The sequence below is a fragment of the Centroberyx affinis genome, unplaced genomic scaffold (assembly GCF_046629955.1).
Source record: "Centroberyx affinis isolate AG114_WGS23_722 - 3 ecotype Tasmania unplaced genomic scaffold, CSIRO-AGI_Caff_v1 ptg000653l_1, whole genome shotgun sequence".
Classification (NCBI taxonomy): Eukaryota; Metazoa; Chordata; class Actinopteri; order Beryciformes; family Berycidae; genus Centroberyx; species Centroberyx affinis.
In genome coordinates, this window is record NW_027279279.1 from 162,759 (window position 1) to 179,111 (window position 16,353).

The 16,353-nt window shown below is 43.3% G+C and overlaps 1 protein-coding gene across 1 annotated transcript; it reads left to right on the top strand.

Annotated features, from left to right (window-relative positions):
* The first annotated feature begins 1,381 nt into the window (after nucleotides 1-1,381).
* On the top strand, nucleotides 1,382-16,255 carry phrf1 (PHD and ring finger domains 1). Its single transcript, XM_071519058.1, has 20 exons — nucleotides 1,382-1,511; nucleotides 1,675-1,810; nucleotides 2,001-2,117; nucleotides 2,397-2,590; nucleotides 2,768-2,851; nucleotides 3,023-3,156; nucleotides 3,327-3,418; nucleotides 3,711-3,889; nucleotides 4,247-4,379; nucleotides 4,559-4,674; nucleotides 4,852-5,045; nucleotides 5,491-5,613; nucleotides 5,777-5,931; nucleotides 7,181-7,747; nucleotides 7,829-9,167; nucleotides 9,903-11,155; nucleotides 11,403-11,470; nucleotides 11,909-12,073; nucleotides 12,313-12,444; nucleotides 13,718-16,255. Exons 2-20 carry the CDS (start codon nucleotides 1,723-1,725, stop codon nucleotides 13,880-13,882), a joined length of 5,298 nt encoding a protein of 1,765 aa, XP_071375159.1. The 5' UTR covers nucleotides 1,382-1,511; nucleotides 1,675-1,722; the 3' UTR covers nucleotides 13,883-16,255.
* The last annotated feature ends 98 nt before the right edge of the window (nucleotides 16,256-16,353 follow it).

A 16,353-nucleotide genomic window follows, 5' to 3' on the forward strand; every position in this document is an offset into this window, starting at 1 on the left:
GGGGGCGACAGAGACTGGATGGCTGTGGACTATATTGTGATGGGCCGGTGCCTCATGTGTACAGTCTCATTGGCTCTTACATAAGATATTGTATTCGGCACATTACTAAAGTTATAGTCCTTTATAATGTTTCATCCAAATCCACCAGACTTTGGAAGACAGAAGTGAATGAAGTGTATATAAATGTCCCAATGTGCCAATATGCCAATACATATCCCAGTACATTTAACTGACAAGCTAGGCCTATTCAAGATTTAGGCCTTGACAGATTTTAAAAAGTCGAAATGGATGCATATTTCAGTGATATTGGTAAATAAAAAGGTGGGTAAAATATGACCTCACTGTAAGTCAAACAAGCACCAATATAAACAAAAAAACAATAATATATTCAGCATTAATTTATGCTATTTTAAAAGACCATATTCTCAAAGGGCTTACATCGATTTGATACTAATTAGTATGATGTGCACTATGAATCAAAGTCTTAACTTCAGTCAGCCTAAAAAGGTGGGTGAACTCCATTCAGCAAATCATAAGGTCACATCCCTGCTTTTACTTTTATTTTGTTTTTCGGGTGGGCGTGCTTGCTGTGGTGAAGTTGGAAAGCGCAGCAGGTCCAGCATGTGGGACAAACACGATCATCTGTTGTAATGCTGATAGAAAAATGATTCCAGAAAAATGGACGCTGTCTCTTTAAGAGTGTCACAGTCATCTGAATGCGCTCGGCCATTTCCGTCCATATCCAGCCGGTGGTGTCACTCAACAACCGTGGAGACTTCAAATCACTGAAAACATGCCTCACACAACTAAATAGGGTAGGTGTAAAATACACATTGGACGTTTGAATAGGCCATCATCGTTATGAGCGCCCAATGGAAAATTGGTGGGGTCGCCCCATTTTATGAATGTCATTAGTGCAGATCCCGAACAAGCCTGCAGTTGACGTTAGCTAAATTTAGCAATACTCAGGCTAGGCTGACGCTAATATTAGCTAACGTTAGCTTGCTAGCGTTTTGTACAATAACGTTAACAAGAACAGTACAGGTTCGCCCGGTATGATATTCAGCGCTTAGCTATGTTTATATGCGCTACTTGCACATTTTGTATGAGGCTTACTTTAAATAGCCTAGTCTGTTAGTTGCAGGGTTTTCTTCTTTGTTTACAAGTGTTTACCTAAGCTTAGCAGACTCTGCAGGCAGCTGCTGCAGCCCGGCTAGCTAACGTTAGGTAGCACGTTTCTCCACAGTCAGTGTGTTTAGCAGCTGCTCTCGTCCCTTGCCTACCTGGGAAGCCCAGTGTTGCTGGCTTCATGAACCTGATAACGCTTTTCTTTTGTCAGTTGTGATTAGTCAGGAAACCTTGGTGGAAATTTCAAGAGCCACTTCTGTTTTAGCTGGTGGCTGATTATGATCTTTGCTTTGTCTATCTTTAAGGACTGAGGCAAAACTTAATCTTGTAGTGCCATAAAGTTGGCAAGAAAATACATTCCCTCATCACCTGTCTTTTGAACGGTGAGTAGTTTTGGCCTACATGTAACATACACACTTAATTCTAAATGAGCCAGAATTAGGCTCTATTGCATCTGTGACATTGATGTCCCTAAAATTAGTGCACTATAAAAACCTTGCCTTGTACATGGTACTGACCAAACTTTATGTACTATTCTCATTCTAGAGAATAGCTCTGAGAGAAATTGCTCTGCCGACCTTCTGATGGTCAGCCATGGATGAAGACGACAGCCAGGATGAGCTGATCAACCACAATGCATCCCACAGCAAAGGAAAGAGGGCTGCAGTGTGGGCCATCTCAGGTATTCCGTCCGTTTAGCGTATTTTCCTCCACCACGTAGACAAGGAGCTCACAAATGAATCAGGAAATGTTTTTATCAAGCACACTTTTTTTTTCTCCCGTTGGTTGTCAAAGGAGTACAACATCAAACACTCTAGGAGCTCAAGACCTCACCAATCATCTGTCTATTACTTTCACTTTTTCTCTCCTAGATGACTCAGATGATGTTGAGGAAGACTCTGAGGAGGGAGAATCAGACAGTGGTGAGGAAGAAGAGGGAGATCACCTTGATGGAGAGGAAGATGATGATGAGGAGGATGACAGTGATGGTGAGAATCTGTGACTGTGCGGTCCTTTTTTTTGTTTGATCATCATTTGCTCAACTTCTATGGATCAAAGGATGATGCGATATGACAATTGATTCAAAAATGTTACAGCTCATTACATATCCATCTTCCTCCCCTCTTTGCTGCTCTATTTCAAGCACCTGAGCTCTTAAACAGTGGGATTTCTATAACCTTCCTAACCATCACTAAACTCCAAGATATTATTTCAGCTATTTCAAATGTATAACACACACACGATATCTTTCTACCTGCTTTTCTCAGATGAAGAGGAGGAGGATGGTAAGGCCATGGAGGCGGCAGCGGGGGGAACCTCTGCTGACCTCGCAGGGTTGAGCTCAGACGACGACGCAGAGAAGTGTCCCATCTGCCTGAACTCATTCAGCAGCCAACCTGTGGCCACACCAGAGAGCTGTGAGCACTACTTCTGTCTCGACTGCATCCTGGAGTGGTCCAAGGTGGGTCTGACTTCAGGTTGATGGAGTCGAAGGAGCAAGCGCACTGTTAGAGAACATTTTGTGTCCTTTAATATGTTTAATATCCTTTGATATGTATGTACTATATTTAAATATCAACAGTGGAAGAGAAATCAGAATGCTTCAATTCCAATTCTATTTTTCTTCTCCACTATTTAGAATGCAAACTCATGTCCTGTAGACCGTATTGTCTTCAGCAACATATACCTAAGGAAGTGTTATGGAGGCAAAGTGCAGAAGATGGTGAGTGCATTAATTCTTCAGTTACATACCTATTTGTTTCTTTTTTGTTTTTAAACTTCAGTTTTATATTTTATTTAGCCTTTATTTGTCCAAGCGCTTTTACACTTTATATATTTCCATCCTCTTGAGTAATTGCTTGTGTGCGATATCTGTGGTGACGGCTTCATTCAGATCACAGTGCAGAAGCCTGTGAAGGAAGGTCAGGAGGAAGTGGTAGATCTGGACCTGGAGCAGACCAGCTGTGAGGTGTGTGGGGGCAGTGACCGCGAGGACCGCCTCCTGCTGTGTGACGGCTGTGACGCTGGGTGAGATGGATATTATGCCGCTAATTGTCCCATTTGAGCTTGTGCTGTGAAAGCTGAGTTCGGAACAGCTCACTTTGTCAAAGTTAGTTTTAGAGTCTTTACAAAGCCTGTTGTCTCAGTGCCCTTGGCATCTGTGGAGAAATTTACTCTGCCTTTTTGTGTCATGGTAGGTACCATATGGAGTGTCTCACACCACCTCTGGATGCTGTTCCTGTAGAGGAATGGTTCTGCCCTGAGTGCGAAGCTAACAACCGTCATTCAAGTAAGTCTTGTGCATTATTACTTACTCAAAAAAGTTATTGGAATCAGGCAACCAGAAGTCTTTTGAAGGAGAAAAAAGCAAAATCTGACAAATATTTGTAATATCAATTGCATAGTTGAAATTGGTGAATTGTTAGAATTTTTTTTTTTTTTTCATATAAACTACAGAATTACTCACAGCGTCATTCAGTACAAAATCTGCATTACAAATTACAGTACTCAAGAACTCAATGCATTGTCTGAACTCACAAGCATCCTTTCACAAGTCAGTCAATTCAATCTTCCTGACTCAGGGGGTTCAGCAGAGGAGCTGAGTGAGCCAGAGAGCCTCTCTTCTCGCGCCCGTCCCACCACCAGTCGCTCCCGGTCCTCAGCGGCCGGACCCACCAGAGCTATCGCCCGAACCCAACAGAGCGAGAGGGTTCGCGCTAACGTCAACCGCCATCGCATCACGCAGGCACGCACGGCACAGGTTTGGCATGAGGCGTGACGCTTCTGTCTTGGCTTCTTTCACAACACTCTACCACAGCATATGCCTTTGCACTTCAAGGTTGGGCCCTGCAGACTAATTTCTTGAAGTTTATTGTTGTGCAGATTAGTTTTACGGATGGCATTTGTGACTCATTAATTGCTTGTTGGTTTTGGGTAACATTTTTGAAGCTGCTGAGAGAAATTATGGCATATATGTTTCTGACATTTGTTTGCCTTGACTGGTAATCATAACAGTTGTGTGAGATGAGTAATGCACGTGTGGGAGTTATGTTCCGACCAGACTGGTGTGTGTGAAACTCTGTGGATCTGTAGAGTGATGCAAAGTTTCTCTTGCCAGTTTGCTCCCAGGTATCTGATGCAGTCCACTTGGCTGGATGAGACTATTAACGCCGTGGTGGCTGGGCTCAACACGGCTGTGTACATACGGGACCTCACACCTCGTGCCACATCTAGCCGCCGGCGCAGGACAGGCAAGGCACACACACACACACACATAAAACACACCACAAATTCCAAGATCGGTTGAGGGAAAAACACACACATGTATACAGAAACAGTGGAATGATAAACACTCTCATAAACACATAGCTATGAGGTCTGAATAATGATGTGTTTGTGATGAGGGTTTACTTTGTGATTGTTTGTGCAGCAAGGCGCAGAAAAGGCAAAAGCAAGAAGACCTCCTCAGCTAAAGGCAAAGCAGCAAGCACAGGAGTCAGGAGGCGGAAACGGAGAGTCAGGAGAACAAAATCCAGAAGAAAACTGGTGAGTCTGTCTAACCGCAGTCTGAGATTTTAAAATGTTGGTTTTGATTGTTTTACTGGATATATTTCAAGCTGAATCTGAGCAATGCACTGTTAATTTCACTTTGAGTCATAAAAGGCTTTTTCTTTTGATATAAATTGTTTACACTCTCTGCCTCTGTTTTGGTGTTCCCACTAGGTGGTGAAAAAGCAAGCAACACCCCGTGACCGTATTGCTCGTAGCCTTGGGATTGCAAAGCCCAAGAAGGGTTCATCCCTCCCCACAGTGTACCGGCCCTCGGAGCACAATCTGGGAAGCATGCGCGCTGACATAGGCGCTGCCTCCCTCTCTGTCTACGGAGATCCATTCGACCTGGATCCATTTGTTGATGGGTATGAATCCACATAAAAAGGCAGTGGAAAAGTCGGTTCCCAATGGGTCAGAGAACATAAAGTAGAAAAGGTGGGAAACCGTATAATGCAGAAAACAAGTGATCTATTTGCTAGCAGTAGTGCTAACAAATATAAGCACTTCAAAGTAATACATTAATACAAATATAGGCACAAATATAGCACTATTTCTAGCAAATGAATTTCTTGTTTTGTGCGTTATACGGTTTCCCACCTTTTCTACTTGATGGGTATGAAGACATGTTCATATTAGTCATTATTTGGTTATCACTATCCACCATTTAAGTATCTAATACCTGTGTGGACAATATGCATTTAAGTCTCAAATGTGTATAATTGTTAGTTTTTTTTATAAACTAGTTGAGCACATATCTACTGCCAAGCAGCTACCAGTCAAACTGAACGTTGTTGGTATTGACTTGACCAGTGAGGACGAGGAGCAGCAGGTCCAGGTCACATCACTGCTGGAGGCCAAGAGACGAGGCATCTCTCACTCCGCCCTTCGCTCTCATCAGCCTGTAGCTCGACCAATCACAGCCAGCCTCTCCAGGTAACGTCCCTCTTTTATCGCTCCTCCCATTGGCCTGACATGATACGTTCAGTATCATCAGTGGAGTGAGCTTTGTTGTTGTCAACATGGTATCTAATTTTGGTGCATGCTTGAGAATTATGGCTAGTCTAATTAAATGTTTTATTTTGCTATGGCATACTAGGAGGGGCGTGGGCGTCCCCCAGTCAGGAGGTGTTGTGGAGGCAACTCCTGTGCCTGACCTGTTGGGGAGCATCCTATCAGGACAGAGCATGCTCTTGATGGACAGCTCTGATGTGGTCATCAACAGGGACGGGTCCCTCAAGGCTACAAAGCCAAGTAAGTGTGTCTGTTTTTTTGTTTTTTTTTTAAATCTCACCAATGTAGTTTAAATATGATTGTAAAATTGGCATTTTTCTAAATCGACTGCCGTTCAAACTCCAGTGAAATTTCATGCACCTGATCCTGCCTGCCAGCTTGCAATGTCAAAATTACATGTTTTCAAAAACCTCTTTTGCATCCTAATGTGCATCGAATGAATGAATGCAATGTTTAGACTAATTAACTAGAAGGGCCCTCGGAGAGCGCAGACCTCCGCCAAGGTTCATGCTATTATTGCTTGTTCGGATCCGCTCCAAAATGTAATGGATTCTTCCATGGCCCATGCTACACCCTTCCACGAAGTTTCATGAAAATCGGGCCAGTAGTTTTTCCGCAATCCTGCTAAAAGACAAACAGACAAACAAACTGCACCTAAAACATAACCTCCTTGGCGGAGGTAATAAGACAACTGCATCTAATACATTCACTTTGCATTTAAGTGTTTAAAACATTCTACAACTCATTTGAAGCACTGAATTGGAAGTCATTTGAGTCAGTTAGATCAGAGGTTTTATCCCTAACAATAAGAAGAGAGGATTTTTTCAACATTGGCCTTATTTTCCTAGTTTGTGCCAACATGATAGTTGATTGTGTTCAAAATTGTCTTGTCACAAATACCGACATTTTCCACATACAAGCGGGGTCTATAAAAGGGCACAAATGCTGTCACTTGTTTTTGTTTCTGCATCAAATGGAGCTGTGAAAAGGACTCTGGACACCAGCTCATATTCCTTGTTAATGTAGTGCAAGACAGCAGAGATGTAGGTCTTTCTATATGCATCTGTCCAAAAGTCTGTTGTGATAGCGTAACCACACTTTGTTATGATCTCTGTTACAATAGACATTATACTTGTCTGAGCTCTGTCGCTCATTCTTCCACATACCTAGAAACTGTAGTGGGATGAGCCAGCACCTCTTTCACATCAGACACATCTTTTCATCATCTCTCATTTTACCGACCCGGCACCTTTACCTTAGGAAAATAAAGCCTTGTTTGTTCTTCTTGAAGTGAACATTTATGTTGTATCAAGCCTGAAGTGTGACTGCTGAAAGTCAACACTTTCAAACAAGACTGGATGAATGGAATCACCTTTCCCTCTTTGTTTTAATACACTGGAAAACTTTTCAGATCATATTTGCCTTGATTTTTGGTAGTACAGTATTTGCCGCTCTTGATCGATGTATCCTCAAATTTGTTGTGTTACAGTGAGTATGTCACCTGCATTGAAGCCGGGTAGCAGCAGAAGCAGCAGCTCAGGAGAAACCAGCACTCTTGTCAACCCAGGGATGTCACCCAACCCAGGAGACAGCTCTCTGCCTCTCCACCATAACGGAGACCTACCAGGATCCTCTTGTAGCCCCCTGAACAGACCTCCTTCCTCCCAGAGCTCTCCTTGCCTGGCCCCATTCGCCCCCTCCCAGCCCAACCACACCCATCCAGCTCCCCATTCTCATTTACCACCCCTAGGTCATCCTCGCTTGAAGCCCCCTCACCCCCACAGACCGAGCCCCTCTTCTGGACATATCCACCGGGGAACCAATGGAGTTGGTGCCCCCTGTGGATCCCACAGAGGGACCACCTCCTCTTCTATCCACCCCATCTCAGACTCGCGCTCCAAGAGCAAAGCGACGGCACCACCACAGTCCCAACCTAAAAAGGCACCTGCAAAACCTGTGTGGGTGGATGTAGGCGTGCTACCTAGGATACCAAAAATAAAACGGGAGAGCAGTGGTATCACGAATGGTGGCACCAGTCAAGATGGCAGTAGTGATAGTAATAGTAGAAATAGTAGGGGAACCCGTAGTAATGCTGCTGCCAGTGCTGGTGGTAGTAGTAATGGCATGCCTGAAACAGGCATGAATAGCCTTGCTGGGGACAAAGGTAGACAGCAAAGTGCAGACCAGCAGCAAGGCAGGGCTGAAGGTCAGGCCCAGAGGCACAGGCCTGACAGAGCAGGTTCTTCATCAGCCTTCTCCAACTCATTCTCCTCTTCCTCCTCCTCCACTGGCTCTCCAGCCAACCAGCCATGTTTTTCCTCATCATCATCATCAACAGTGAGCTTCCGCATTAACTCCAGTGGGAACTCATGGCAGTCACGGCGGCTGAGCAATGCGTCGTCCACAGTTGCTGGAGGGAGCACACAGGAACACTGGAGTGCAGAGGAAGAGGAGACAAGAAAGAGACAGCAGCGCAGGGATAAACAGCTGCTGCTGGCCTCACGTACGCTGGTAAAAAAGGAGAAGGAGGCCACTGATATCTATGACCCCTTTCATCCCACTCTATCGGAGTCCAACAGCTCAGACAGTGAAGCCGAGAGCGAGAGTCTGGACAGGAACTCCCAACATGCAACATCTGAGGGGATGACTCCTGGTCTAGGACGCAAGCAAGGTTTAGAGCAAAGCAAGCAGCGCTTGGTTCTTGTGAAAGCTGAGACACAGGAGATTAAGATCTCACAGGAGGAACCAAGGAGGGCCAGAGCTCAGGAGAATGCATCACAGGAGGACCGAGGCTCAGGAGAATGTGACACAGTTGAAAAAGAACCAGGATTAGCCAATGTTAAGGTTGAAAAAAAAACAGCATTACCTGACACTAAAGTTAAGAAAGAACCAGAGTTAGCTGATGCTAGGGAAGATGAAAGGTGTGGTCGCAGCGTAAAACATCCTTTGAAATCAGAGACACCAGAATCCACACCACCTCTTCCTCACAGCCGGGTTCCTGTAAAGACTGAGAGAGAGAATCCAGGGGAGGAGGGTGGGCAGAATGTCCAAACTCCCAACAGGACCCCCTCTATCCATAAGAGAGATTCATCAACATCCAGCTCAGCTCCCACCAAGAAGAAACAAAAGATCAAATCTGAGCCTAGGGACAGTCCTAACAGGTCCAAGTCCCCAGCAAGGGACTTGGACTGTGGAAAGAAAACCTCCAAAAGAGGTGGGTCACCTAAGGAGCGTCGCTCTAGCTCTAGCAGTTCAGAGACAGGCAGAGGCAGGAGAGGAGACCAACATGGCTCAGGCCAGGAAGGCAGGAGGAGAGGAGGGGACAAGGACAGAGAGAGGAGCTCCAGGCGGTCAAGGTCCAGAGAGAGGAGGAGGGCACGCTCCCCCTCAGACAGCTCCCAGTCTGATTCTTCTGATAGGTCACGCAGGAAGAGGCGGCGGTCACAGTCACGATCCAGAGACAGGAGACGATCCAGGTAAACATGTCATTTACACTATCATTTGCCTAATATCCCATGTAGCATGTGTTTTGGATTCTTAGACCTGTACTGAGGAGCAAATAGATTCTTTATGTTAAAGGATAAGGCCCGTGTTTTTTAATGCATTGCTTACCGACAACAAATCCTATGAAAATAACAAAATCAGCAATGATTTTGTTTTGCCAGCAAATCTCGTCCATGTAGCCGGTGCCCAATGCAGCCATAAAACTCCATTGTATTAAAAAAACGATTAAAAACACGTCAAAGACCCATGACGTTGCTCTGGGCAGCATATTTCATCATCACGATGCACCGGGCCAGCCGACTTAGTCCTCAAACAATTTAATAAGCCGGCTGTAAACACTTTGCGATCTCAGGAAAGTAGTTCCATAGCACTGAAAATAGTCCCCAGCGTAATGAAGAATTTGTTCCCATTTGAATTTGATTTGGTAGTAACTACAACAGTCTGACTTTTTGTGGTAACCGTTAGCGATTTTTAAAATTGAAACTGTGTCTTTGTGAGCTGTATTTCAAGGTTTTTAGCTTACAATTGGAGCCAATTACTTCCGGGTTGACGGCTAAAAACGGTACGTAGGAAGTCAGAAAGTAACGGGAGTAGAGCAAACGCATTGCTGATTTTGTTATTTTCATAGGATTTGTTGACGGTAAGCAATGCATTAAAAAACACCGGCCTTATCCTTTAAGGGTTTTAACTATCATTACTGATTTTAGGTCTGGCTCCAGCTCTAGCAGCAGAGAGCGATCGAGGAGGAAGAAGCATAAGCGTGGGAGCAGGGAGAGGAATGATGGCAGAGGGAGCGACCGTGATAGAGGGAGAGACAGCGATAGAGGGAGAGACAGCGATAGAGGTCGGCTATCAAAGGACAAGAGACGCGGCCGGTCTCGTTCAAAATCGCGATCAAAATCATGCTCCCGGTCCAGATCTAGATCCAGGGAGAGGAGGAAAGATCACACACGATCACAGCCATCATCTTCCTCCCACTCCAGAGACAAGGTTGAGTCCAGATCAAAAGACAAAAAGAGACACAGGTCCAGATCCAGTTCAAAAGAGCGGAGGAAAGAAGAAGGATCATCCAAGAGTTCACAGAAGGCACCAGGGTCCTCTATTTCATCCTCTAAAGACGCAAAGCAATTAAGAGACAAGAAGAAAGAGAAGGATCTCTCTCGAAGCTCCCTCAAAGAGGATAAAGATGCTAGAGTGAAAAAACAGGAGATACCCTCCTGTAGTTCTGTCTCTGAGGTTAAAAAGGAAAGCAAAGACCTCAGGGCAGAGAGCCAGGCCTCAACAGCAAAACTGGTTAAAGAGCCAGAGGTTGTCAAAGAAATTAAGAAAGAAAAACTACCATCTCTTGATATGTTTGAAGACTCTCCAAGTATTAAACCAATCAAGAAAGAAGAAATTGAACCGCCTTTTCCAGTGGCAGTCAAAGGTATAGAAGAGAAGGAGATCAAAAAAGAGCAACTGGCCCCCATCAAAATTGAGACTTGTGAAATTGTCACAATTAAATCTGAGCCAGCTTCCCCAGAGTTGTGCCATCACTCACCCCCTAATGTCGCCTCATTTTCAACAGTGACCTCTCAGCCCTCTCCTTCCATATCCACACCTGTCGCAGCAGACAGTCTCCAGGGGGCAATCTGTCAGTCTCCACCAGTATCATTGGCCCCCGCAGAACAACCAACCACTGTTCTGTTGACGGCCCCTGTAAAGCAGGAAGTTGAGCAACCCTCAGACTCTGATGATGACTTCAATGTTGATGTGATGCTAGACAGCCTGGACTTTGTGAAGTCTGAGAAGCCAGAGGGAAGTGGTGCCACTGTCAAACAGGAGAAGGAAGGGGAGGAGGTGAAGAATGAGGTAGAGCAGGTGTTGGCCATAGCTGGAGCCAAATCCAAGCCTCCAGTGAAGAGGGTTACCTGGAACATACAGGAGCCTGAGGGGCCTCAACCAGAGAAATCTGCAAGTAGTGAGTATTACCACTAGATGGCGCCACACCACTTGGTTGGCTTTCCACTAACAAACATTACACCAATAAACACACAATGTATTATTTTGGTTGTCTTTTTTTTGATTGACACACACACAGTTCAAGACCAAAGAGTTGGAATACTTTATCTTGACATTTTACCAAGAAGGCAGAGATCAAAGAAGTGTTTTACATCTGGCTGTCAACTAAAGTCTTTTTGAATATGCCTTTGTCTTTCCTCACTCAGAGCTGGCTCTGTATAAACTGAAGCTGAAGCAAGAAGGAGCTCGCAGACCCTCTTCCTCAGTCAGTCAGGTAGGACTAAGCCACTTGTCACTGCAGAACCACCCTAGTATTTCCAGCCTCAAGTATTTTCAGAAGCCCTCTGTGCCTTCCATGACTTTAAACGACCAGAGGGTGGCAGTCTTTACCCAGAGAAAGGTAATGTATTATCTGATTCAAGTCACGTGATAGAAACTTGAATTGAAACTTGAAACTTATACTGGAGCATTTTCAGAGTAAACGAAAGTAAAAGCCTGTTAATCTGTGGAAATGAAAATTGTTGTCTCAGTTGTTGATGGTGAAATCACTGAACCCAGAATGAGTGCTTGGTATCATTTTAATATGATAAATAGGTGCAGGTTTGCAGTTATTCATTGTGATTTTCATATGATACTCTGAAACTCAATATTTAAAAACTTCCTTTAGTCTGAATTTTCTTATCTCAAATACAAACCCTCTTGACTCTCATAGGACATCCCAGGAGCTGTCCCTGTTAGTGACCCCTCCAAGAGGGGCGGTGCTGGTCCCCTTAGTACGTCCTCCAACTGTGATGGCGTACCTCTTGAAGGGACATCCACCACCGGGCAGGGAGAGTCTGGTGAGGCAGAGGATGGGGATCTGTCCAGGAAAGACAAGGTGAGGCAGGCTTTCAGATGATTCAGCTCTGAATTGGATATCTGGATCAGTGCCATGCCATCTGTTGAGATGTATAGAATATATAGCTCATATGTAGTGTTACAGGTTGACATAAAACATAAATGTATGAATGTAAAGCATGAATGTATGTAGCATAAATGTATAAATATTCTGCTATAATTGGTGCCTCTGTTGTCTGAGGTTAAATAATGACATGAGTGATGTTTTAATCCTACCAGCAGTATCTGAAGAAGCTGCACATGCAAGAGAGGGCTATAGAGGAGGTGAAGCTAGCCATCAAGCCTTTCTACCAGAAGAGAGATATCAGCAAGGATGAATACAAAGAGATTCTACGCAAGGCTGTCCAGAAGGTGGGTTATACGTTTCCCCAATATACTGAGGACGCTTTCTTACCTTATAGTTTGTTTGCCTAGTCCGAACCAGAGTGACATTGATAAACTGTTTGTTTTTTTCAGTTGATCTGATTGGATTTCACACTACTCCAAGCCAAGCGAAATAAAATTTGTAAACAAAAGCCAAGTGCTTTCAAATGTCTCTTGTGCATTGGTCAGGAATTTACTACTTAAGGGGTTTATACACAACAGTATATGGAGCCCTATGTTGCTCTCACACTGATGACAGTGATCTGGGTCTGAATTTACCTTCTTATTTACCTTATCTTTGGTGGATAAATCAGTAATCAGAGAGAACGGATGGCATGCAGCAAAGGGCACAAGCTGGATTTTAACGCGTGCTGCTGCGATTAGGACTTCACCTTAATGGTATGTGCTTTAACGTTTGAGCCATTGTATGAGTGAGCAATTTTTGAATGCAGTATCTGATTCTATAGATGAAATGGCACTGAAAATGGGTAGAATGACACATTTGTATGGAATATAGGTCCTATGTATATTAATGATTTTGGCTGGTAGAATATGTTCTTGGCAGGTTTTTTTTGTTTTGTTTAGTTTTCCAGCCCTTGGTATGTGAGCCTAAAAGTTAGTTTTGGACACTGCTAGTGATCATCCTATGGTGTTCTTTTGTTTTTTGGTTACTGCTGAACATCAGCGATTGTAAATAATGTATTGATGCATACGTTCCATCTGGTGCAGATGTCAGCGAAGAAGGCTGGAACTGGAAGTGATGCAACGTTGTTATCATGACCTGTTAACTGCTTTACAAGGAAGATGAGTGAGATAGGCTAAAGCTTATCAGTTTTACCAATGAGCAGATTAAACTGTTCCTGGCAACAACAACAACAATAAATTACTATACAATAAACCCACAATGGCAGCGTTGTGACCAAATTGTTTTCTCATTTAAAATGATCCGGTTGACTTGGAAAGAGACTGGCTCTCTCATGCGGATCAGGGAGCGCTTGGTTGGTCTGCACCAGAGTTCAGTTAGGCCGTTCTCACCTGCCCAAGCGAATCGCACCGGGGTGGGGGCAAACACTGCAGAATTTGATTAAACTGCTCAACACACGGCAGGTGTGAAAGCGCCCTTAAAGGTACTCAAATTGGCCCCACATTTGAGCGCAGTATTTTTTTGACAAATAGCCTGGGCCATTTCTCTGTCTCAGGTAGTCATTTGAATGTTTTCCTTGAGTAATCTGCATGTCATTTTCCTGTCTGTGCTCATTAGGTATGCCACAGCAAGAGCGGGGAGATCAACCCAGTGAAGGTGGCCAATCTGGTCAAAGCCTACGTGGACAAATACAAGCACGCCAGGAAACACAAGAAAGGAGAGGATTTAGAGAAGGCACAGGAGGGACAGACTGAGGCCATGAAAGACTCTGAGAGCCCCTAAGGGTGAAGGAAACACGGGCGAGAACAGCCACACCCATCCCAAACACTCAGCCATACTCATCTGTGTTTTACTTTGACTGGATCATACCATCGGGTGTGGACTCAGATGCTCTGATATACCCAATCTATAGCATTATGTTGTTGTTTTTTTGTTCACTGCTTTGAGGTGGAGTTGGGGGCATTTTCTGTTATGTCTAGTTTTTTTTTTTTTTTTCATGCAAATTTGTGGAAAACAATTTTTTGTTGATCACTTGAAGAGCACCCAGTGGTGTCTTGCTCTTGGACTGTCACTGCCAAGCACCAGTCTTTGTGTAGTACAGCTCAGAAACTCGATGAGAGATCCAGAGGTTGTGTCTTAAAGAGGCAGATCTCAAAGACCCTCTCATTGAGTGATAAATCAGGTAGCTTTCTCCACAGGCATAATGTCTGGGAGGATGCAGTGTGGGCTTTTAGTTTTCTATGGCCTTTTTGTTTTTGTGGGAGGGAAGGGGTATTTATCAGTGGCAAACCTCATTTTGTTGGTTAAGAAGTGGCATACAAATATGCTGAGATTTGCATATTTAAGGAGCTTGTCACATTGAGGAAAGACACTGTTATGCAATTTTTTGTAGAAAAACTATAGGAAGAGTAATAAACAATTTTAGATTTGGTTGTAAATAATATAGATTTGATATATCCAGTTGTATGTTCCTTTCAGCTTGGTTTCCTGTTGCGAATGATTGAAATGAATGGTTCTCGTTTATAAAGTTGATTGGTTTATGTTTTGTATTTTGAAATGCCTCTGTTGTCTGTCTTCCACATCTCTGATATCAGTGTCTACTGTCTAATGAGCTAAGGTTTAGCGTAACATTAAGTGACTTAACAAACCCTTTTTGGACTACTGAGCTAAGCTGTATTCTGATGGCCTGATGATTAACCATCCACAATGAATTGTGGAACATTGTTGGAGCATAGCAGAAATGATTGAGGTCCAGCATAGTACAATTGATTTTAGCTCAGAAGTGTGAAATGAATAATGGGCCCACTCTTCTCAAATAATAGACTTGTCTCTTTGGACCTGCTTGTTTTCCTAAAAAAGTGTAATGTTGAGATTCCAAAACTTGTAAGAAGTTTATCAGCTTGTGATTGAAATTTACAGGTGGCAAGGGGTTATTTTGTTCTTGTGCCAATCTGGGGAAAAATAAAAACCATCAGACTCTGCTTCCCTAAATAAGTATAACCTAATTTGTGTTGGGGGCATTCTGTTTTCAAACAGCAGATACTTGATTAAGCCAATATATGCCCAGAGTGTAGTATAGCTTTGATTATATTTTGGAGTCTGGGTAGAAGGGATTGTATGACAGAATTAGTTTTTTATTGCTCAATGAGTTACAACCTCACTTTCATGCAAACAATATGTTTCAAGTCTAGATTTTGTTGCTGTCCAGCTTGGTGCTCTCATAATTTTGTATGATTACAAAACATTTCCTGTCATACCACATGTGCAATGACTAATGTAACTCCTAACACAATTTGGCAAAGTCTTATACTTGATAATCCCATAGTTGCAAGGTTATATCAGATCAATTTATAGTTTAGACACACCCAGAAAGCCACAGCTCTGTCCAATGTAGAAGGTATGATAGGAACACATGCCTTTAGTTGGGGACATTTTAACAATCCTTCCATTAAATCTCTGTCTGCAGTATTTAATTGTGATCTGAATGTGACTGCTTTGTCATTTTATCTTTAAGTTAAACCTGACTCTGTGATGTCTTTCACTAATCCTCATTGGCCCTCTTAAACTTAAGTTGAAGTGTGCAGAAAAACTCATCTCTGCTGGTTCACCGTTTCCGTGTGTCTATAGCATGTGTGCCTGCAGTAGAGACTCAGTAGGGGGTGGTTGGACTCGCCTTGGACTTTGTCATTGGAATTTATTGGGCTTTCTGAAATGGAGGTGTAGGAGTGTAAGGATTTGATAACAGGTGCTCATGTTTATCTGAATGTATTTTATTGTTTGTTGCATTTTTCTTCATTTACTTGATCAAATAGGCCAGGTGTTTCAAAGAGGGAACACAAAATGATAATAAATCATAGATGATGAATAGGATTTGTCCCAATTTAATTCAGTTCTTCTTTGCTCATATTCTGTCCTGTTAACTGGTTGCTGCTTTAAGGATTAAGGGGGCTTGAACTGGTAACATTTGATTGAATTAATAACACTGCTGTGGAGAGACTCCATTTCCATCAGAATCAGAATGATGCGTGTTATTACATCTACTGCTGGAGTTTCTCCGCCTGTTACCACCTGATCTCTTTGGTGTTACCGTTTCAAACTGAGCCATGGCAGATTGAAAACAGAGGCTCTGCTTGATCATTTGTAAATATGTTTTTCTGGGACAATGTTTTAATAAAAAATAATGATCTTTGTCTTCCTTTCTTTTTGGATTATCATTAAATAATGTGATTAATGAACTTGAAGCTACAGTCTAA